The 24,889-nt window shown below is 41.8% G+C and overlaps 1 protein-coding gene and 1 non-coding gene across 3 annotated transcripts; both read right to left on the bottom strand.

Moving 5' to 3' along the window:
• Window positions 1-68: 68 nt before the first annotated feature.
• On the bottom strand, window positions 69-6,409 carry LOC118556018 (cbp/p300-interacting transactivator 3-like). 2 transcript variants are annotated; one of them, XM_012853524.3, is made up of 2 exons: window positions 6,224-6,409; window positions 69-4,349 (listed from the first exon to the last, which is right to left on the bottom strand). In XM_012853524.3, exon 2 carries the CDS (start codon window positions 4,331-4,333, stop codon window positions 3,623-3,625), a length of 711 nt encoding a protein of 236 aa, XP_012708978.2. In that variant the 5' UTR covers window positions 4,334-4,349; window positions 6,224-6,409; the 3' UTR covers window positions 69-3,622. The 2 variants fall into 2 exon arrangements, with proteins under 2 accessions (XP_012708978.2, XP_012708981.2); XM_012853527.3 differs by having other exon boundaries at window positions 6,280-6,409.
• A 15,210-nt stretch (window positions 6,410-21,619) lies between these two features.
• LOC105918439 lies at window positions 21,620-22,728 on the bottom strand. Its single transcript, XR_004932276.1, has 3 exons — window positions 22,579-22,728; window positions 22,343-22,452; window positions 21,620-21,723 (listed from the first exon to the last, which is right to left on the bottom strand). It is a non-coding gene; the product is annotated as an uncharacterized LOC105918439 (transcript).
• Window positions 22,729-24,889: the final 2,161 nt, after the last annotated feature.

The following is a 24,889-nucleotide window of genomic DNA, read 5'->3' as shown; positions in this document are numbered from 1 at the left end:
GTCCTTCTGTCCTCAGTCTGATAGCAAACAGTGGTATTACATATCACTAATAAACAAAAAAACAGGTCTTTAAAATAAATATTTTATTTGAAAATAAATACATTTTCTTAAAATATAATCAATAACATTACAAAAGGTCAGGGCAGTGGGAAAGGAGGAGACACGGGAGGGAAGTTGCAAGGGGTACCCACATTAAACTGGGAGTACAATCTCACTTTAATCTACCATTTTAAGACAAGTTTCCACAAAGCAGTGGTCTGTACATTCTCAGTAGCTTGGTTGGAAGGTGATTGCATCCCTCACGCTTCAGTTAAACATGCAGCCTACTAGGTGTGAAAGCTTTAGACCCTGCCCCCAATGACATTGGTCTACTGTATCTACACGCTGTAAGAAAATGTAGGTTATAATCTCTTGTCATCACGTCAAAAATCAGCCACCAATTTCGATTTATATCAGTTTTCCCCACAAAGTACCTTAAATGTGTTAAGATCAACTTCACCTCTAGTCTACAGTACAAAGACACAATACAGGAAGGCTGCAGTAATCAGGCCACTGTTTGGCTTAGGCCAGAATCATTATCAGTTGAGTGTGAGGTTCTCCTGCTGCAGAGTGGGTACTTTGTACTTGTCTGTAGATCAGCTTTTTAATGCCCACTGTTTGACTGGCAGGCTAGGAGACAGCAGATCTCCACAGACTGGGGACACCAGCACGGCTGTGCAGGAGCAGATTAATGCAGTGCACCGGAGTGGTGCCGACCTCTTACACAGATCCAGAAATAGCACTGCGTGAGCAGGACTTTTCACACAGAAAGAAAAAAAGAAGCACCAGAGAACGTGTCTGTTTTCCAATTATTGAGTCATCAGAGAACGTGCACAACGACCTCAATTAAGACAAGCGTGAGAAACATGTAATTTAAATCTAATCAGCAGGAAAAGCAGCCACATAAGCTAGTCTACAGCAAACATGACATCTGTGCTCCTCGCTTAGAAGCTCCAGTAGATCAGTTCTACAGGTAGAGGCAGCTTTTAACAATGATTAAACTAAGTGCTGCAAGTGAGTGCTGTGTCCACACGCTCAGGTCTCTGACGGCACAGCCTCCTGGCAGCTTCAGCAAACTGGGGCGATGGATTTGCGGAGGTGGACATCGTTCGACGGGATTTAAATGCACTAATGCACAGACATACACACATAGACAATAGAAACAACCTAAAAACATACAGATGCACAGCTTGCAAGCACTCACTCTTTTGTGTTTAACAATTTGCTTAAAAATACAATACAAAAGTGATCTAATCTGTGTTTTTGTTTGTTTCTATACATTACACTTATGCATGTATTAGGTTTAATGCATTTAACTTGTGGCAGTGACATGTCAGGACAATAATTAAAGTCCATGTGCCAAAAGATATTTTTTCTTGGCTAAAGAGCAGAGATCACATTTGACACATTTAATCTAGATACACCAATCATAATTTTGCAGCCAATTTCCCATCCCAGATTTTTGTAAAGCTTTGATCTCCTGATATTGATTTTAGCCAATTCCGATTTCACTTTAATATCATTGATATAAAAAAGGTGTACAAACGGCATTATAAATGCTTTCTTCTGGTCTTTCCGGTGTTAGCAAACAATAGTAATTTGTTTCAGAAGCAGAGACGATGTCACACTGTGAGTTTAAGATAGATCAGTCACTGTAAAACAGTTTTCTACCATTTTAATTTACTAAATGATTACAAGCTGACACTTGAAATTAGCTTCAGCTTTTAAAGAGGATGATTAAATCTGTGCGGCTAGCATTACCATAACCAGTTTCAGAGATTGCCAACATTTCCAAATCCAGCATGATCCATGACGGATGCTGAAAGCTCGTCAGATATCAACTTTTCTTCACTCCATTCAGCCTTCCTGTTATCCCTTGAGGGTTTTACTATCTCTCTCTCTCTATTTCACTCACTCTCTTGCAGCCTGAATGAACCACAGACATTTGACATGTTGCAGGACAGTTACGTTTTAAATAGCTTCTTACATCTCTGAATTTCCACTGACTTGACTAATGCTTAACAAAGCTAACTTGGATTCTTCTTAATATCAGTAACGACTTCCACATCGAACAGTGTTATCGGTGAAACCTGGCAGCAGAATATGCTGCATTAGCTGATCAGAAAAAGATGGGGGTTTTGAGAGGTTTTTTTTTTTAAACCAGCTGACAGGTGGGGTCTGATCAAGCTCAAAGTCATTCCATCTCTGATTTAATCAAAAGAAATTCCAGATGAATACCCAAACATTTCAGCATAACCCGATGATGTCGCTTAGAAATTTTGCAATTCTGCACCCTACCTAACCCTACTTACTTGCCATTTACATGCTTAGATTTTTTTTTTTTAATCTCAAAGGGCCACCCTTCAAAATCCAAATATATTTTTTTTTCTTAACTCCATATCCCCTCATTTCTGCATAAAGGAGTTCAGAGGATTTTTAAGTTATATTCAACTGTAAGATGTTTGCTACCAGATGAACGTGTATATTAGAGCCAAAACACATTTACAAATGCCACAGAATCGTCGCAGAATCATAGGCTACGTTCACACTGCAGGTCTTGATGCTCAATTTCTAGTTTTTGCTGAAATCAGTTTTTTTTTCCCCCCAGGTGGCCGCTCATATTACTATTAAATGCGACCGCCATCAGACTTCCGTCTGAAACAAGACTGCAAATCGACATGCATGCACAGATAACAGAAGGAGATGTTACACAGCAGTGCACTGTTTACACAAGTAATTGTGAATGTAATTGTTTCTAGAATTGTTCAATAAAGTTTTGTTTAAAAAAAACGTAAGAAAAAAAAAACAGACACCGGCCATCATCTCTCATTATTATTAGAAAGCTGCTGAGCAATGGGAACCGACAATATTAGGACGACATCATAGCAAGATGAAGTAAGGTAAGAAGACAGCAGCACAGCTATTTATGGTATTCTATGGAGCGCTAACTGCTACTGCTGTGTGGATGTGTAGTGAGAGACAGGAGAGTGACTGAAAGATGGATGATTCGACATGACCGTTTGGACTGTGGACACTTTGAAATACATCCAATATGTATCTGAATTAGTACGACATATGGAAGTGGCACAAATCTGATTTCTTTGGGGGTGAAGAGATTGGAATCGGGCGGTTCACACTGCCATGAAAAAGACGCATATGCGTCGCGTACGGGTAAAAAGATCGGAATTGGGTCGCATTTCCCTGCAGTGTGGACGTAGCCTTAGACTCTTCAGGCCATCCTCCCCTACTGTGTTTGTAAAATCTATTCAAAAGCTTTGGTACTGCAGGCACATGTGCTGAGGGCCAGATGGTTACAGGCTACATCTGGATGCCTCAATTTAGCCAAAAGCGAGAGATCTTCCTGGCACCAGCTCAAAGAAAAGAGAAACCTGACACTTTTTCCTGCGTTTTACTCATTACACCTCTCCATCTGTTAGCAGGCAGGTCAGTTTAAAGGCGTTCTCATCCAGTGTCACATACATAAACAAAGAAACACCCAAGCAGAACAAAGAGATCGTCTGCCTTTGCTGTGCTACTGTGGCCACTCAGGCATTCTTTGGGGGCGTCCAGTTCAAACAGCTCCTTAACAGCTCACTGTGCTCGACTGCTGTTTGCACACAAAGTCTGATATGAAGTCAAACTCATTCTGTCCCAGGAAGAGCTCAGGCAGCTCCTGAACACGATCCAAACCCAACTCCAACACCAGTGAAGTTAGAACTTCCTCATCAATTAGATCCATGTCCATTCCGTTTAGCCCGAAAGGCCCGCCAATGTGCTGCATGCCTGAAAGCTGGGCTGGGCCCATGCGGTACTGAGCGCCATTGTGCAGGTGGGGACCACTGCTTGATCCCAGCGGATGTCCGTGATACTGAGTGTTGAGTTTCTGTAGATGCATGCTCGCCATAAGCTGCTGGGATGTGAGGTTGCCCGGGATGTACTGCTGTGGGTGTCCACCCTGCTGCTGCTGTTGTTGCTGCTGCTGCTGCTGGGGGTGCATGTGGTGATGGTGCTGCTGCTGAGGGCCCTGGGCATTATACATCAGGTTCCCATGCATCATCTGGTTGTGATGGTTGGTCATTGAAGCTCCATTCACAGGGCTTCCCATGCCGCCCGGTCCCATAATGTTTGGTCTCTGTCTCATGACACCCTCCATGTTATTCTGAGGGTTCCTGCTATAGTGCAACACCTGGCCATTTGGCAGCCCGCGCAGGCTAGGCTGGCCATGGTGCTGTGGAGGTCCATTCATCCCCATCCGGAAGTTGTGGTTCACAGGCATCATCATGTGTTCAGCCATGGTTGTCAGGTCTTCCCTGAAAAGACATGGGAACACATAGCTAGAATTATTCTTCTAATTATGTCAGTGTTGGAAGCTTAGAATACCACCATTTTACATGCATCGTTTAAGTTAGCTGATTATGGGAAAATTGGAAAAAAAACAACTCAGAGTAGGTTCTTCATGGGTATATCTTGTAGAGAAAGTAAAAGGAACTGACAAAACTAAACTAGCAACCAACCGAGTACAGAAAGGCCTAGTATCTAGATTCAGCTGGGGAAGATTTTAAAATAAATTTATTTTTGAATAATAAAACAAGGCTTTCCAAAAATATTCATCCTCCTTAGCTTTTTTGGAAAGGGGAAAAGAAGAAAACCATAAGTAGATAAGTTTGCAGTTTTCCACGAGGCCATGTAGGGGGGCACAGTGAAAAAAGTGGCAGATGGTAACCTGCTCACTTGAAGCCAAAATATAGGTTTTTTTTGGCAACGTGCAAAATGTTTTGTGTGATGAAAGCTACCACTGGACATCACCATGAGCACGCCATCCACACAGTGACACTTGGTGGTGGTGGCAGCATTATCCTGAAGGGAGGCTTTTCTTTGGTGATCACAGTGAAGCTGGTTAGAGTTGATAGGAAGATTGAGGGAGCTAAAATCCAGAAAAATCCTGAATGAAAAGGTGGCACACGACTAGACACGTGAGCTCAGAGCTACAATGAAAACATAGCCACGTGTTAGAATAGCCTGGTCAAAGTCCAGGCCTGTATCTTATCACGGATCTTTGGCAAGAGTCTAAAATTGAAGTTAGTCTCCTACCTAACTGAGCTTTAGTCTGCAGATATGCAAAGCTGATCAGAAAATACCCCCAAAAGACCTAAGAGTTGTAATTGCATTTAAAAGCTGGTTCCACACAATATTCTGGTAAGTGATGAAGACAGAACACAAAATCGCAACACACAGTTCAGACGTTTTATTGTACAACACTTTGTACCATTCTTCTTCCGCTTTACATGTATGGACTTCTCCACGTTGCTCAACCTACGTTTACGTTGCAACAGGACAAAATGTGGAAAAAGTTTAATGGGTATATATTATTTGACTGCAGCTTTTTTTAATTAATTTATTTTTAATTAATTTATATTTTTTTATAGGAACTGTTTGAATCACACAGGGAGCGTTACAAAACCTCCAAAAGCAAACCATCCAAGAATTACCACTGGACATGGGGTGTGTGTGTGTGTGTGTGTGTGTGTGTGGGGGTGGGGGGGGGGGGGGTCAGCAACACTGCAGCCTGGAGGACACACACACACACACACACACACACACACACACACACACACACCACTTCCCCTCTTGATTTCAAAACACAACAAACTGCCTCTGCCTTCACAGTCATCTCTGGTGTTCTTGCTTACCACAGATTACCACAGCAACAACACATCCTGTTCACACACAGCCCTATATTTCCTCACATGACTGATGTGCTGTGAATGATTCCCAGTGTGTGTGTGTGTGTGTGTGTGTGTGTGTGTGTGTGTGTGTGTGTGTTGTTGTTGTTGTTGTAGTGGCTCTGAACAGGAAGATCCTGGAAACACGTTGCTTGGTATCCATGAATGTATTTTAACAACATTGAGGAGACTGCTGCTGCTGTTTCTAACAATCTGACCTGTTTCGTGGTGAGAAAACAGCCTGTCGGCGGCTGCATATCAATCTGTACACACTGTCAATGCGCCTTTTAGTCAGATCGCCGTTACACAAGCACCTTTTTAATCATTTTACAGGACCACGCAAGCTACGAGTCATGTTAAAGATCCAACTGGATTCGATAATAGAAACACTAATGGCCAGCACAATGAAGAAGTGCTACCGTTCTACCTTCTTAATAAAAGACACCGAGGCGATCACCTACCCGATTGTTTTAAGTGAAATCCGTTCGGAGAAGTTCGCAAAGTGCCGGCTCAGTACCTTCAGCTGGTGCTCCGGCTACATGCAGCCCTGCGGCGGATTCAAACTGCGCTGCTTCTCCGTCTTCAGAGGAGTTTGTTTTCTGGGTCAACTCAGGGATTATATACATGCGGAAAGCACACAGTGAGAGAGAGAATGAGAGCGAGAGAGAGAGTGAGGGGGGGGGGGGGGAGGGGCCACCTTCCTCTCCGGCTCCTTTGTTGCCATTGGTCCTCCCCCTTAATCACTGTGCAAAGAAACCTTCAACTCCGCTGATCCAGGAGCAGCTCAAAGCTGCACGTCCGCAGCGTCCGCAGCGTTCAGGCTGCCAACACTCTGTTATTAGCCATGATCCTCCGTGCTGACTCAAACTAAGTCCACAGTATGTGTTGAAACAGAAAGCGTTAACACAGTGACAGCAGTCAGCTTTTTAAAGTGACAACCAACAAAAGCCTGTCACTAGACCACAAATAATTAGATTACAATTCACTCAAGTTAAAGGCAACATACTGTAGGCAAGAAAAACGTTTTCATAATATCACTCTCCTTTACAGTAGGTTTGTAATAGTGCATCCACTCTCTTCCTGCACTATGGAAGGCATAAAGAACAGAGAAAAAACATACACTGCTCGTGGAGCATGAGGTTCTGGTTACCAAACAGAAGTTTCTGAGCTGCTGTAAACAGTAAGATGAAATGAAACAGTTTATCATTAGCTATGTTTACATGCACAATATTTCACGATCGGATTGAAATGTATTAAGATTAAAACAAATCAATAATCTGATTGTACCGTTTATATGGGCACACCATCAATTAATCGGACCATAATGTGCGTTTATATGCACCTGGCTTTATTCAAGATAGAACTGCTCTGACATGCGCTGTTATCAAACTTCCATTAAAAAAAACTCCACAGGAGAATAATCTCTGCTAAACAAAAAATAGTAAACAAAGCAGTATTATACAAGTTTATTTGTCTTCCGACCATCAAGGCTGGACTTGCAAGGAGGTTCTAATTACGGTTGAGTTGTTACTGAATAAACAACTTAAATAATTTTGAGCTGTTTAATGCTTCAAACAGAAAGGATGCACCGGGAGTCTCCACAATTTTTGCTACCCGACGGTTTTCCGCGGAAATACTTCACATTTATGTTGGGTGCTCATGCGCACTAGGCTCAGTTTGCCATATTCGGAATAATCGGATTATCAATCAGCATAAACCACCCCTCTCATTCGGATTACAATTTCATTCCGATTGAACTTAATCCCGTCACAATAGTCTGGCTTGTTTACATGGAACATTTTTGTTCCGATCAGCCCTTTATTCCAATTACTTTTGTCCATGTAAATGTAGCTATTGAGCTGCAAATAGCAAAGACACAGGGGTATTCTAATGAATCACTGGATAAATTACTAGTACACCACTTTTAATGTAATTTCTGAATGAAGACTAGGTTACGGCTTCTTTTAATGATCAGAACACGAGGACCCAGAATTCAAACCAGGCAAGGGTATCTTACCAAACAGTGTAAGATATTCAACAGTTTATTAAAAGCTAAACTGCTACAGGTTGCATCAGTGTCTGTGGCAGCAACGTCCGGAAACAGAGATGGCTGGTTAGTGACCATGTTACTTTTACGGAACGATACACAGGACGGCAGTCAGATCAGGCAGAACAGGCAGGCAGTCAGGTCAGGCAGGGATCAGGCAGGCTCAGATGTCGAGAGGCAGAAACAGGTCAGCAATCAGGAAGTCAGGAAAAGAACGCTGGCATAAAGCTCCCCTATGGCTCGAAATAATCTGGCACCAATGTCTGGTCTGAAGGCTGGTTATATAGTGACAGGAGCAGGTGGATCAGATGAGTGGTGATGAAAACGGGGTGGAGCTGTGCAGGTCTGTTGAGTGATGAATCAGACCAGCACCAGTGCTGAGATCATGGCATTTTGAAGTTATTGTTAGGGTGGTACTTGGGCTCGATATAGCATAGATTGAATCATACCAGTGTTACTTTTACAAACTGGAGCTGGGTGAATCTTTTCAAATGCAGCTCCTTGAAATTTATGTCATAGCCCATAAATATTCAGTTAAGATCATAATTTACATACCTTTGGCAAGATTAGGTTTCAAATAGTTCTTTTATTTGAACATTTTCTTCTGACTAAGAGTAACAATAACAGGTTGGAGCCATTCACCGACAGTCCTGACATATCGGATCTGTTTTCTGGGGGGAGTAAAAGGTGAGGGTGATGGCAATGAAAACTTTCATCTTTAAAGACATTGGGGCCTATTCTAATGATAAATCATTTAACACCAGAGGAATCTTGTAATAAGCAGCTCACCAGTTAGAAGGGGTTCAATGCTGTGATGCTAATGAAGTTTTTTGTTTTTTTTACTGGGCTTTTTGAGAAGGGAATACATCCTTTTTGGAATACCATTTAATGAATGATGTAAATAAAACAGACTTTTTTCTAAATTAATCTTCATTTTATATTGCTTTCTTACCTATTAAGATATGTGTTTCTCATTTCCTATCAGAAACAAACTTAGGTATTGCTTGAATGAAAATAATTTTAAATCAAAATATTCTCTTATACATCATAAGAATAACATGGATGAGATTTTCAATCAACTGAAATACAATATGTTAAATCTTCATATTCAGTTGCAAACTGCTCCACTGCATGCTGGAGGACAAGGCCTAAAGATGCTAACAGAACCAATTAATCCATAATAAATCAAAGACCAAATCAAAGATCCAGAGGTTCCCAAACCAGACACACTCCTTTCACCGATTATGCCTTGAGATTCTATCCATGGATAGAATCCATGTGGATGGCCTTGAGAACCCATCCACATGGGTTCCACCGGTGCCCTGCTTCCACAGAGCTTTTTAACCTCCACAGTGATCTCTGCCACAGTGATAGAACCACATTCTCCAGAGTCTCCAGGCTCTGCCTCCTTCACAGAGGACATAATGACCAGACTGAAGAGACCATCAAAGTGCTCCTTCTACTGCCCTACAAAGTCCTCAGCCTGGGCCTGCAGTTCCCCTCCCAAAGCATGCACCGTTTGGAATGGCCCGTTTCCCCTTTCAGCATCACAAAACGGTTTTCTAGATATTCTTGAGGTCAACCGAAATCATCTCTTCATGGTATTGCCAAAGTATTTTCTTCCGCAACCACAGAATCTTTAGATTTGCTAGTCACCCGGTGCCTACCAACTGCTTCAGGAGTCCTCAACAATAACCAAGCCCCAACAGTCTCCTTCTCCTGCACCTCTCATCGCCGCTGGTGTCCACGAGCAGGTCTTCTGGTTGCCACCTCGGCAACACCGATAATCTTCAGGCCACTGCTCATGGATACTCCATCCCCAATGGAGGTCCTGAACTGGGTCCATTCCAATTCCATGTCCCCAATCTCCCTCGAGACATGAGATCACTTCGTTCGTCCGTCCATCCGTCTTCTTCCGCTTATCCGGGGTCGGGTCGCGGGGGTAGCAGCTTCAGTAGGGAGGCCCAGACGTCCCTCTCCCCAGCCACTTGGGCCAGCTCCTCAGGAGGAATCCCAAGGCGTTCCCAGGCCAGCCGGGAGACATAGTCCCTCCAGCGTGTCCTGGGTCTTCCCCTGGGCCTCCTCCCGGTGGGACGTGCCCGGAACACTTCTCCAGGGAGGCGTCCAGGAGGCATCCTGACCAGATGCCCGAGCCACCTCAACTGGCTCCTCTCGACGTGGAGGAGCAGCGGCTCTACTCTGAGTCCTCCCCGGATGACTGAGCTCCTCACCCTATCTCTAAGGGAGAGCCCAGACACACTGCGGAGAAAACTCATTTCAGCCGCTTGTATCCGGGATCTCGTTCTTTCGGTCACGACCCAAAGCTCGTGACCATAGATGAGGGTAGGAACGTAGATCGACCGGTAAATCGAGATCACTTAAGTAGGTTAATCTGCTAGATGTTCCCAACTCACCCTCACCCACTCACAGATCATTCTTGTACTTTCTTACACTCTGTCAGCATGCCATTTTTCTACAGAGTATCCAAAGTACTACCAAAAAAAAAAACAAAAAAAAAACATGATGGAGCCTTTCAATATTCCTGTAATCAGGTGTTGTCAATCAACCCCCACAAGCAGTTTCTGGGCAGACTAATTAACATAACAGGACTGTAGAGCTACTTCCTTCCTTACTTAACATTAAGACTCTAGGTGTAGATGTTTAAATGCAAGCATAAATCAATACTAGGAAATATCCACTTTTGGCTATCCATTCCTATTAAACAGTGGTAGAATGCGTTTATTAAAAGAACCTGGTGATTTGTGATTAAATTAGCATCTGATTATCAGGCGGCAATTGCCAAATACATTTAGTCTATGTAGGGTATTATTCTTTCAGTACCAAACTAGATAAGGTGTGGTGGTAAAACAGTGAATCTGAGCATTGACATTTTCAGGGGGCACTGCACATATATGGAAAATAAAAACAAACAACTTCTCTTTAAATCACATCAGAATGTATTAAACATAATACCATAACTTGTACTTAACATCCTCGACTCAATAAAATCTGACAACCACTTAACCAATATTTAGTAAACGACCAAACAGTAGGCAACCCTCTATGTAGAAATATTACAATGATGCAGGTGCATATGTGTGTGTGTGTGTGTGTGTGTGTGTGTGTGTGTGTGTGTGTGTGTGTGTGTGTGTGTGTGTGCAAACACAAACAAATGGTAGATGAAGCTGTGTCGATGGCTAAGTTAGCTTTAGCAAACAAAACTCAATGGAATTGCACCCGCACTAAACAAAGGAGTCTTGACTCTGGTGGGTTCCTGGAGCTAGCGATTGCAGAAGAAGCAAGTAGATGTCCATCTGATACAGCCATTTTCATTATTTGTTTCTTATCTGCAGCAGTAGTTTCAAGCACTGATAAGTCTGGTCTCTGTGTCTAAGTATCTGAAATTGACAAAACATTTAACATTTATGCAGCTGCATAAACTGAGTTAGTTATTTGCAGGTGTGCACAATGTGTTTATGTCTTCACTATAGATGATGCTTTACATCTGTTTTGCACCAATTACAATGCCATAACTGGAGCAACTACATGCAGTTACACAGTTGTGTTTTTTCAAGCTTGTAGGGTGGAATGCATGCACCTACAGGAAAAAATGTGATCAGGTGTAAAATTATATCTATATATTTTGTTGTTTTTGTGTGTGTGTGTGTGTGGGGGGGGGGGGGGGGGGGGGGGGTTCAACCTTAAGGGCTTCAAAGCATTTTTGTCTGTTAACATTTATTTTCCAACACAGCGTGTAAAAACAACCATCAGCTAAGCATTTTTTGTTGAAAATTTGTCAAATGTCTAAACTGTGCACAGATGTCTAGGCTGAATTTGGTAGATATTTGGTTTGAAATGAATGTTTTTTAGTTCTAGGTTTATTAGAAGTTTAAATGTAGATCTACTGTGCCTTTCAAAAATATTCACACAACCATACTTTTTACTTTGCTACATTTCTACCTGTAATTGAAATATTTTAAAACTTATTTTATGTAATGGATCTGCTCAAAATATTCTAAATTGGTGAAGTGAATTGGGAAAAATATATATTGAAAAGAATTTTACAACAAGAAAAATGTGGAAATTGGAAGGTTCATATGAATCCATCCCCTTACTACGAAGCTTATGGTGCAGCCAATTACCTTCAGAAGTTATATAATTAGTGAAATGAAGTCCACCTGTGTGCAATCTAAGTGTCACATGATCTTTTCAATTCAATTCAATTTCATTTATATAGCAACAATTCACAACACATCATCTCAAGGCATTTTGCAGAAAATTCAATCAAATCATACAGACAATCTGTTTAATTTGAGATTTAAATGACATGTCAAGGTAAAAAATAACACAATTTGTTTTTCTTTATTACCAGTTTACCAATTTAATGACATCCAGATCAAGTTACTTATTGAGAAGTTTATTTTTTTAAGGCCTCAGGTCCAAAGATGACAACTTCTGTCAGAGAGCAGAAAGCCTTCATTGTTTGACTCAACTTTATTCCACTGTCATTGCCAAATATCTGCACATCTTGGTACCAGCAGACTCCATTCCTTAGGCACCTTCTTACTCTCTAGAATCACATTGTGCAGGCTAGTCAAAAACTCTACTACAGTCTGTCCCAGACAGGTCCATGTCTCCACAGGTATATCACCAGGACCAACTGCCTTTCCACTATTCATTTTGAAAAGCCTCCCTATGCCAGTCTTAATAATCTTTGCTACTTCCTATCCACAAAGGACATTTCTTCTGCTCTTTGTTCTATCTCATTTTCCAATCACAAACCATAAACCAATCACCTCTCTCTCTCTCTCATCTCTGGGGATTTATTCTACGTCACTTCATCTAACTCTCTTTATTTTAATTTATCCCTCTCCTCTAACTCACAGTGCTGTTAGTGGGGCATAACCACTAACAGCACTGACCATCACACCTTCAATTTCTAGCTTCAAAATCATCTTTCTGACACCCTTTTCACCTCCAAAACATTTCTTCCTGCATGATAATACCTACACCAAGTAACATCAGCTTGAAATTTGCTCCCAAGCTTTTAGCCTTGTTGACTTTCCACTTGGTCTCCGGAACACACAGTATGTCCTCTTTCCTCTTCTGCATCTTGTCAACCAACTCCAGCTTTTCCTGTCATGGTTACAGCATTCAAAGTCCCCACTCCAGTTCCCTAAAAAGTCCTAGACTCCAGCCTTTCCTCTTCTTTTTATGCTTACTGACATGTCGTCCTTGTCTTCTTCCTTTTCCTTTTTACTGGTCAACAGTATCTCAATTTCCACCTGCACTCTCATCAGCACCAAAGGGGGTCATTAATAACCTGGACATTGACAGATCTGATATGGAGATCATGGCATTGACTCACATGGAAAGTTTGGCAAAGGTTTTGTGGCTCACAATTTAACCATTAAAAGGGACTATGCGGACATACTTTGTGCAGATTAGTTAATCGGAGGATGGGCATCAACAATAAAATGGAGCATGCTCATGTAATGTTCATACAGCATGATAATTAGCCCAATTTTTGCCCTTCCACCTCTGACACTCTTAAGGATGCTCCAATTATTGTGAAAAGATCCGTCCGTCCGTCTTCTTCCGCTTATCCGGGGTCGAGTCGCGGGGGTAGCAGCTTCAGTAGGGAGGCCCAGACGTCTGCTCAGAAGTTAAAATTAAAGGTTTACCGTTGTTAATATTTACCTAGTTCCATTTTTGTAGATTCATTTTTCACAGACGTATTGTAAAAAGATAATAAAGATAATCTTATATGCCATGTGTGCTTTGCTAAGAGTAATTTAGTCTGCTCGGAAGGACGTCGGTATTGCTCCAACCTCAAATCTGGGATATTCAACATGTTGGATTGTCTTGCTCCAATATTCAAGCATGTGTAGTGTTACCCAAAGACAGACAAGCAAGCAGCCTTTTGAATGTGACATGTAGCCAATCAGAAAGCGTGGAGATGGAAACTTCTTCCACATCAGCCATGTTTATTTATTCTGAACTCATGCTTGATTGTGAGAGGTTTTGCTATATAAAAAGGCATCCAGTTTGTTCACTAAGATGTTCTGCTGCTGCTAGTCCACTGTTGCTGCTATGCCTCCATGCACTTTATTTCTTGCACATGCGCTTTGAATTATTTTTGGAGACAATGACGAAAAAGGAGATTGAGGACCTCAAAGCTGCCTGGCTTCCATAATTTTCTTTGGTACACCATTGTTATTCCTACCGCTTGTTGACTACCTGTCCACAAGGCCTATAACTGAAGTTCATCAAGGCTCCCTATGGTCCAACATGTTCCCCTCAGCTGCAACACTTGAAGCCCGCTCGGGGTCTCATGCTGCGTCTTTACACATGATAGAGCTGCTGTTGATTTCCCTCTTTTCAGCTCCATGCACTTCTAGACTGTTACAGTCTCTAACCTTTGTCATCACCTTTCACAGCAACAGATTTCTCATCTTAGTCTCCACCCTGATCAGACATATCTCCTCTATTGCGCAGGGCGCGCTAGTGCCTAATCATGCTTGGCGAAAGTTGTTTAAAGTTGTTCTCTAATGAGATGTTTGGTTTGTGGTCTGGGCAAATGGAATGATCACTTTCTGTCTCACTTTCAGCCCACTAATAGTCTTAAAGGCTGCAGCCTATAGGAAATAGCACTTTTATTTATGTATTGCAATCTCGGATTCTGTGAGTATTTGCGCAACTTTTGAAGCTCTGCGCCTCAGTAAAAAAAATGCTATTTGGGAGCAGATTGTCCGGTCCCATCATACTCTGTCGTGTTCAGGTGGGCGGATCCCCCCCCCCCCCTTTACATTGGCACGTGAGAAATAAACTGTGGGAAAATATGCATAAATAAAGACTGTAAAGAGTTCTTTTAGAGAGAAGAGGAGTAATGAGGGGTCTGAGCTGATGCCCCAATGTTACAAGTTCCTCAAAATACCACTTAAAAGTACGTGTGACTTATGCACCCCGGAATCAAGTGCAAAGCGATGCTGCAACCCACCGAAGCACCACTCGTTCTATATCATTAACATTGAATAAAATAGCATGAAACACAACTACTAACTCTACAATGATTTCATTTGGGAGATTTTGCTACAGGCGAAAGGACATGAAACACATTTTGAAGGCTGGACTCTGATAAGAGCCCCTTGCTCCGAGGGAAGGGGCGGGAGAGGAGAAGTAGGTAAGAGCGTTCAGGCACATAAACACAGCATTTAGTTCAGAAACAATGCAGAATTAATTTTAAAAAAAAGTTTTAAACAAAGTGTGGTGTTTCAGACTGCCTCTGGTTAGCGGATCTTTTTTCTGATCCAATGTGCAGCAGTGACTGGTTCTGAATATAGTCTTTATAGCTGGCAGCTGCTCTCCCATCTTACCGGTGCTGCGTTTCACCTTAAATTATTTTGCCAGTACACAGTTTCCTTAATTTCACCCCTGCACACAGGTGATATGGGTAAGGTTCAGTTAAACGAAGGGAAAGAAGGCTGTGAGCTGGCAGGAGCAGGGGGAGGACTGAATCTAACAGGGAATAAGAGAATGACCAGACATGGGGCAAAAATCTGAAACTAAATAGGAGCAAGCTGGTCAGACCTGGCAGGCCCAAACGTATTGTGAGGGTTTGCTGGAAACGTCTGGCAGAGTCCCCTATGAGACGAAGCTTTAACTCCCACCTCCGGGAGAGCTTTGAACATGTCCCAAGGGAGGCGGGGGACATTGAGTCTGAGTGGACCATGTTCCGCGCCTCTACTGTTGAGGCGGCTAGTCGGAGCTGTGGCCGTAAGGTTGTCGGTGCATGTCGAGGCAGCAACCCTCGAACACGCTGGTGGACACCAGCAGTGAGGGAAGCTGTCAAGCTGAAGAAGGAGTCCTATCGGGCTGATATGTACCTGCAGTCAAAGCGGCAGGCGGCTCAGCTGATCGCCGAGGCAAAAACTCGGGCGTGGGAAGAGTTTGGAGAGGCGATGGAGAAAGACTCCCGTACGGCTTCGAGGCGATTCTGGTCCACTATTCGGCGTCTCAGGAGGGGGAAGCAGTGCAGTACCAACACTGTTTACAGTGGGGGTAGAGTGCTGCTGACCTCGACTCGGGACGTCGTGCGTCGGTGGGCGGAATACTTTGAAGACCTCCTTAATTCCATCAATACATCTTCCATTGCGGAAGCAGAGCCTGAGGACTCTGGGTCAGGTTCTCCCATCTCTGGTGCTGAGGTTGCCGAGGTTGTTAAAAAGCTCCTTGGTGGCACGGCCCCAGGGGTGGATGATATTTGCCCTGAGTGCCTTAAGGCTCTGGATGTTGTGGGGCTGTGTTGGTTAACTGCAGCATTGTGTGGACATTGGGGGCAGTTCCCCTGGATTGGCAGACTGGAGTGGTGGTCCCCCTATTTAAAAAGGGGGACCGGAGGGTGTGTTCCAACTACAGAGTAATCACAGTCTTATGCCTCCCTGGTAAGGTCTATTCCGGGGTTCTCTCCCTTAGAGATAGGGTGAGGAGCTCAGTCATCCGGGGAGGACTCAGAGTAGAGCCGCTGCTCCTCCACGTCGAGAGGAGTCAGTTGAGGTGGCTCGGGCATCTGGTTAGGATGCCTCCTGGACGCCTCCCTGGTGAGGTGTTCCGGGCACGTCCCACCGGGAGGAGGCCCAGGGAAAGACCCAGGACACGCTGGAGAGACTATGTTTCTTGGCTGGCCAGGGAACGCCTTGGGATTCCCCCGGAGGAGGTGGCCCAAGTGGCTGGGGAGAGGGAGGTCTGGGCCTCCCTACTGAAGCTGCTACCCCCGCGACCCGACCCGGGATAAGCGGAAGACGATGGATGGATGGATGGATGGATGGATGGATGGATGGATGGATGGATGGATAAGAAGGAGCAGATCTAACAGACTACAGAAAATAATAAAGAACATAAGCTAACTAAACAGAAACCGAATCTAACAGATACTTGAATATACCACTAACATAAATACTAAACTAAAAACTAGACAGATGGCAAAAACGAGGATCTATGGATGAATGATACAAAAGGTGAAACATAATCAGACTGCAGGATCCCCAGGGAGCCACAATAAATAATCCAACCTGTGGGTATCCTGACACTCACTCCAAAGTAACATCTAATAAAGAAACAAATGGCTTTTTGTTGAAAACCTTACCCATTCATCTCACATATGTTCAGGAGACATAACTGACAATATCAGATATATTTCTGACCACTCAGTTGATCTCTGTGTCTATCTAATAATAATAATAATAAAAAGGAGTCTCTGCTTTACTTGCCTCACTGGGCAAGGAGAGATGTCCCACCTGCTACTCCAGGTAGAAGAAACAGGAAGCATATGTTGTTTTACGAGTCTGCGTCTGAATTGGTGCAACCACATCTGTTCATTCTTGTGTGCTTAAAGTGTTACATCTCAACTTGTGTCTATGTTTGCATGGGGGAAGGGGACCATGCTCTCAGATTCCTGGGTCTCTGGGTGTGTTTAGTGTTTTGCTTCAGTAGCTCCATTTTGCCTTACACTACATTGACTCTAAGCCTCCTGTAAGCCCTGCCAGACAAACTCTAAGTCTGCTAGAATCAGGTCTGATCATGGCAACTCTTTCTTTTATAGTTCCTGTATCTGTACTAGCAGACAAACTCAAAAGAACCTATAGCTAATTTATGCAACTGACTAACAACATGTAGCCAAACACAGAGCTGCCACAGGAAACTGGTGTAACTGTGCTCACTCTTTCAAATGACTTCCCCTTTTCAGAGTAGGACACAACAAACAATTGCATTCTTAAATTATTATTTTGATTTTCAGATGAAACTTCATTAATTTCTGAAGCTGTTATTCAATGTCTTAAAGCTTTTTCTGCCTTATTAAAAATGTTTTCTGCAATTTGCCCTGTTTATTTCTCTTCCTAGTAAACATGGTGTGGTAAACATGAACATGAACTGTATGTAAACATAACAGGATTACTTATGTAATATTAGAACATTGTTTTTTCCTTTTATCTGACAGCCTTTCCTTGAAGATATGACCACGTAAACTACAAAAAACTAACAAGAATTTTACACACTGACGTACACTGGCTTGTGTGGTGTGTGCGTGCAGTGGTTAAACAATGAATAACAAAACAAGGTCCCATGCAGGGAATACCCACCTCTCATTATATTACCCCTTTGTGTTCTAGTTTTAGAAAGCGGCTGATTTGCAGATTTGTTTGCTGTTAAACCAAGAATGAATTAATCCAGAACACTGTTTTTTTTAGCTGCCTCTCTGCAATCATACAATGGTTAAGCTTGATATTTTGTCTGTTTTTTAAATAAACAAAACACAGAAATAATTTTATTTGGCTACAAAGCTGCTGACTGCTAATTTCAGTGACTGTGTCTAAAACCTGGGGGTCATATTTGACAAGGATTTAAAATTTGACAGACAATTAACCTCAGTAGTGTGGATCTTTGAACAGTTGGAAACCTGGAGAAGGCTATACATGCTTATATCAGTTCCAGAATCGGCTATTGCAACATCCCTTAGTCGCCTCCAGCTTGGTTATAACGCAGCAGATCGCCTTCTAATACACGCTCCCAAGATTTACTCCAGTCTAAACTACTACATGGGTTTCCTGTCTGTTTTAGAATAGATTTTAGACATTGATTATTTGTTTGCAAAGTTCTTAATGGACTTGCCCTCCACTATTAATGTGATTTATTTGTCTATTCTATTCGCTCCATGTCCTTAAAGTTAGACAGTCAACGTTTACTCACAGTTTTAAGGACAAAGGGCAAATGTTGGGGTGACAGAGCTTTTTCTACTGTTGCACCTTGACTCTGGAATCAGCTTCCACTTGATCTTTGATCTATAACTGAACTTGGTCCTTTTAAATCAAAACTCAAGGGTTTTTAATTAAGCCAGGCTTTTAACACTTGAAACTGTGACAGAACTTCTGTTTTTTTCACCTTGTTTTATCCATTTTGTTTCATCTACTATGTTTTAAACCTGCTTTAATGTTTTCTTTTATCTCCCTGTGTGTTTTTATTGTTGAATATTAATTTTGTTAAGCACTTTAGACACTATTATTGTGGATGTGGAAAGGGATTTACAAATAACTGATTCTGCTGGAGGTTTTTCCTTCCCGTTAAAGGGAGGAGTTTTCCTTTCCACTGTCGCTTCATGCTTGCTCAGTATGAGGGATTGCTGCAAAGCCATGGACAATGCGGACAACTGTCCCTGTGGCTCTACACTCCTTCAGGAGGAGTGAATGCTGCTTGTCAAGACTTAATGCAATCTACTGAATTTCCTTAGATAGAAAATGTTTTTGACCAATCTATCTGTATGATTTGATTAAATTTGACTTTGTAAAGTGCCTTGAGATGACATGTTTCATGAATTGGTGCAATATAAATAAAATGTAATTATTTGATAGGTTGATTCACATTTTATTGCTACACACTGATGACTCTCTATGTTATGTACTGTTAAAGCGGGCTGCCAGTAGTCCTTTGAAAGAACTTTTTCAGTGTGTAGAAAAAGTTAAGTCATGGATCGCACTAAATCTTCTGAAGACAACACAGAGGTCTTGCATTTCTGGGAATTCTGACCTAGATTTTGGCCCTTGAAGAAATTAATTCAATTCAATTCAATTCAATTTATATAGTGCCAAATCATGAAACATGTCATCTCAAGGCACTTTACAAAGTCAAGTTCAATCATATTATACAGATTGGGTCAGATTATACAGATTGGTCAAAAATGTCCTATATAAGGAAACCAGTTGATTGCATCAAAGTCCCAACAAGCAGCATTCACTCCTGGAGAAGCGTAGAGCTACAGGGAGAGTCGTCTGCATTGTACATGGCTTTGCTGCAATCCCTCATACTGAGCAAGCATGAAGCGACAGTGGGAAGAAAAACCACCCATTAACGGGAAGGGAAAAACCTCCGGCAGAACCGGGCTCAGTATGAACGGTCATCTGCCTCGACCGACTGGGGTTACAGAAGACAGAACAGAGACACAACAAGACAGACAAAAAAGCACAGAAGCACACATTGATCTAGTAATCTGTTCCAAATTAGATGGTAGTAGCGGGTGATCTGTCTTCTCTGGATGATGTCACAGTTAACAGAACGCCAGACCAGGTGTACCTACTATGAAGAGAAAAGAGAGAGAACAGAAAGTTAAAGCAGAAATGACAACACATAATGCATAATTGAAGAACAGTAGAACTCAATAGAGTGAGAAAATTAGATCCTGATATACTCCAGTAGCCTAAGCCTATAGCAGTAAAACTATAAAGGTAGCTGAGAGTAACATGAGCCACTAGTTATAATTTTTGTCAAAAAGAAAAGTTTTAAGCCTAGTCTTAAAAGTAGACAGGGTGTCTGCCTCATGGACCAAAACTGGGAGTTGGTTCCACAGGAGAGGAGCCTGATAGCTAAAGGATCTGCCTCCCATTCTACTTTTAGAGACTCTAGGAACCACCAGCAGACCTGCGGTCTGAGAGCGAAGTGCTCTGTTAGGAACATACGTGGTAATCAGAGCTCTGATATATGATGGAGCTTGATTATTAAGGGCTTTATACGTTAGAAGGAGAATTTTAAATTCTATTCTTGATTTAACAGGAAGCCAATGAAGGGAAGCTAAAATTGGAGAAATATGGTCCCTCTTGTTGATTTTCATCAGAACTCTTGCTGCAGCATTTTGGATCAGCTGAAGACTTTGAACTGCATTTTGTGGACTTCCTGATAGTAAAGAATTACAATAGTCCAGCCTTGAAGTAACAAATGCATGGACCAGTTTTTCAGCATCACTCCTGGACAGAAAGTTTCTAATTTTGGCGATATTCCGGAGGTGAAAAAAGGAAACTCTGGAAACCTGTTTAATATGGGATTTAAATGACATGTCTTGGTCAAAAATAACACCAAGATTTTTTACTTTATTACCAGAGGCCAGGTTAATGCCACCCAGATTAAGTGATTGGTTAAGAAGTTTATTTTTTGAGGACTCTGGCCCAAAGATTAAAACTTCGGTCTTGTCAGAATTTAGATGCAATTAAATAAGACCTATACCAGAAACCTGGGAGTTATTGTAGGTAACAGTTAACACTTTAACAAACAAATAAATGATGTCCTGAGAGCTAGCTTTTTTCTGTTAAGAATTACAAAGATGAAGCTGTTTCTTTCTTTTGGTGACTATGAAAATTTTTCCATGCCTTCTTTTCATTCAGTCAGGACTACTGCAATAGTCTATGTTGACATTGGAACATCACTGATTGGCTGACTGTAATTGGTCAAAAATGCTGCAGCTTGATTTTTATCTGCTAGTATTCCCTTACCGGCTTTGCACTGGCTGGTTGTGTGCTTTAGAATTGATTTAAAGATTTTCTTGGTGCTTTTTAAACCTTTAAACTGTCTAGTAACCCGTTATCTCAGTGATAGTTTGACTATTCGTACCCTAGCTAGATAACTAAGGTCTGCTAAACAATATATGTTCCACAGAGGAGACCTGGCTTTTGTACTAGTTGCTCTGAATATGTGGAAATAAACTGCCCTTGCACACTCACACCTCTCTTGCATGAGATATTTTTAAACTGATTCTTTTGTCATTTGATGTTCCACAAGTTGTGAAGCACTTTGGTGTGTCGTAACTACAGGGCTGTGTGCAGATTGGTGTGCGTGTGTTCCTTACAGTCTCTGATTGCAGAGTGTGACTGAAAGGTGTGTCCCTGTAGCTATAGCCAATTCAGGTAAATCAGAAATACCATAAAGAGGAAAGGGTCCCCTGACACAGGGGCCAAGTAGTTTACATAGGGATAAAGTGTAAATCACTCACTCCAATTGTCTTGTTCGCGTTCGGTTTGAATGCACCTTGAGAGATGAGGAGGAAGAGGAGTTGGAACCAGAGGACGGACTGAGGACCAGAAACTATGACATTTCCTAAAAGGAGGACAAGAAGAGGTAAACAAAGAGCACATGGAAGTCAACAGTAGCACAGTAAAGGAGGCTTGACTGTCATTTTGAGAGTTGGAATTATCTGTTATCTGCCTCAGGGAAGCCACTTCTCTATAAGCTCCTCTAATTGGCCTTGATGAGCTCCAGCTGTGAGGACACACCTGCTTGTCACATCAGCTAGACCAGGGGTCGCCAACATGATGCCAGCGGGCACCAAGCAGCCCTCGAGGACCACATGTGGTGCCCACGAGCCTGTTCTAAAAGAACCACCAAACTTTGTTATTCTGTTACTCTTCTTGTTTAATCACACTTGCATGTATATAGATTTAAAAATGACAATATCTATAACAAACTATGATAGATGTATTTATTTGACATAAATAATGTGAACTTTGACTCTTCCGTTCAAAGGTCAGTACTGGTAGCCCTTCGTATGACACAACACCAATGAAGTAGCTCTCAATTTCAAAAAGGTTTGTGACCCCTGAGCTAAAAAATATGCACACATGACACTACAACCTTCTTAGCACACATGTTGTATTACCTACAAACAACACTTGAATGTTCATGTATTCATATGAACTGGCCATTGGCTTTGAAGTACCTTTTGGATCTGTATTGAGTTAGTGAAGCTCTCAGCTGCCTTAATTATCAGAGGGACCATTGTGGTGCCGTTTCATATTTCCTCTGCTTGTAATGCACCAGACAGAGAACCTGAGAATTCAGCAAGGCACAGTGTTGAACTTAAAAGATCTAAATAAAACCAAATAAACAAAAGCATGTTGCTGGTTGTCAGAATCCAGGGTGAGCTGGAGAGAGGCAGCGCAGCAGGGTGCTTACAGCAGCAAATGACAAGCTGAATCATCTGGAGGCAGAAAGCTGGTCCATGAGACAAGCAAGGGTCACCCATGGGTAGGTAGGCAGGAGAAGGCAGAAAGGCCCAAAAAGACTGGGCAAATGTTTGTGGTCGAAAAACAGTCCAAGTCGTGTCCAGATATCAGAGAGCTATAGATATAAAAAACAAGAAGACTGGATCATAAATAGGTGATGCAGACAAGAATGCTGGACAACTCACTAAAGGTCTGGTAGAGACTAGCTGTGGGAGGCAGGTAGATTATAGGCAGAATGACAGGTGAAAATTGTGCAGGTAATTAGGGTCAGTGCAGGTGTAGCTGCTCCACTAATTAGCAGGATGACCCAGAACTGAGAGTGGTACATTTACAAGTCTTGTAATGTTTTTTTATGTTTTTAATTTTGAATTATATTTGTAATGTGTCACTTTTGTTTGCAGCACTTTGGTCAACAGCATTTCTTTGAAAAGTGCTGTAAATAAATTACAGAAAAGTGCTGTAAATAAAAAGATAAAATGATTATCTTCCATATCTGGGAAAGGCAACAGGCACAGGATAGCCTACTAAGGGTCATTCACAATTCTCTTTTTTTTAAACACTTTTGATAGCTTTGGGTTTTAACAAACAGGCATAACATAGTCTGAATTCACAAATCCTTCTAAGACTCCTTCAAAGGTGGCCCACAAACGTGTCCTTCTTTTACTTGATTTGAAGCATGGGTCCAGTGTCTCCTTAATGGATAATCCTATCCCATGATTCACTGCGGGTTGAAGAGAATTGTTTAACCTGAAACAGCCATGGTGGGGAGGAGTGAAAAGCTGGGAATATAGTTGGATATATTAGACCTTCTTTGACATAAAGGTAACTTTTTAAAAGTTTTAGGTGAGAATTTAGCCATGTAAACATGAAATATCTTCTGGATGTGTTGACATACTGCCTAATTTTAAAGGTGCTCAGACGGGTTTGGACATTCCAGCTCCTGCTACACTAAAAGCTGGCTCTCCTCGCCGGCTTTCACATAACCAGGAGGTTGAGACTCGTGATGCAAAGACAGAGCCCCTGTCTCCTGGGACATTGCTTTAAAACTCCTGCTGGCTTCTGCAATGAGTTTAAAGCAGGAGTAATTCAGTCAGATGATATCCTATGTTAATGTTTAGTTATTATTATTCTCTGCAAATAATGTGATTTCAGCTTTGTTCAGGAATTAGGAATAGGGTTTACGTTGTTAAATGTGTTACTAATAAACTAAACAAAGGGTATTTGTCATTAATTCATTTTATTTGGTGGTATATTTTATATATATGAACATATTCATTAATCAGCTATTGTAAATGTTCAAAGTAATTTTTAATGATACAATTATATAATAATAAAACAAGAAAAATTTTACACAAAACAACATTAAGCCATCAGGAATATGTAAAGGAGAAATTAAAAACCATGCACAATTAGTGAAGACGGTACATTTAGTGAAGACAGCCTTCGGGCTCCATTAGTTTGGTTTCAGAGCTGTGCTTGATGCTGTCTCGGTTGCTAGGCAACAGATGTTATGCTGACATAAGGGCGGGGACAACTGGTGAAGGCTAGACCATCCGAATTCACATCCAGTCTCTTGCGGTCTTTGTGTTTTTCATGGCCAAGGGAGGACCCGGTCTACTTGGGTCAGGTCCTTCGAAGGATGCAGCCTTTGAATTTGGACACACACAAAGACTCTGTTTCATCTATTTTGTAGCTGAACGTATAACAAGTAATTTCTAGATTTAGCACATCTGTTTTTTTCCTTTTAATTCGGAGAAAGGGCTTTGGCTCGAACTTTAAGGCCATTTTCACTGCTTATTTTTTTATGATTATTTTAACTGTTGAGCATATCACATACCTAAAACCATTAAGGCTAACAACAAAGTAGGATGAAACATAAATAATGACAAACAGTTTTTTGTATCTAGGTAGATTATCTCCCATATTTTCAAAACAAAGTGTAAATCTTTCAAATAAAAGATGCTGTATGTTTTCTCTGATTTTATGTATATGTAACAGGGTGTATGTTGTATAATTCCACTTGCCTTTACATGTCAGTAAAGGCAAGCATGGCTCGTCTCGGTATGCCTGGTTATATGGTGCTGGCTGAGTAATCACTGCCAGCCTGAAAAAGGCACAAGAGCTGAGTCTGATTATACAGCAGAGAATGTAAATAAATATTGTTGAGACATAAAACTTGTTTTTATTAACTTACATGCAAAGAGTGAATAAGTGCTCACCGGGGAAGTCCCTGAGACCAGTTTCTTTACCTTCAGTTTGAT

This window comes from Fundulus heteroclitus, chromosome 13 (genome assembly GCF_011125445.2).
Source record: "Fundulus heteroclitus isolate FHET01 chromosome 13, MU-UCD_Fhet_4.1, whole genome shotgun sequence".
In the NCBI taxonomy this organism is placed as follows: Eukaryota; Metazoa; Chordata; class Actinopteri; order Cyprinodontiformes; family Fundulidae; genus Fundulus; species Fundulus heteroclitus.
Note: the sequence above shows the minus strand (reverse complement) of the source record. Positions and strands in the feature narration are given on the sequence as shown.

Bases quoted from the DNA above. Each gene is read 5' to 3' on its own strand.
- LOC118556018 (XM_012853524.3), bottom strand. From the start codon at position 4,333: ATGGCTGAACACATGATGATGCCTGTGAACCACAACTTCCGGATGGGG.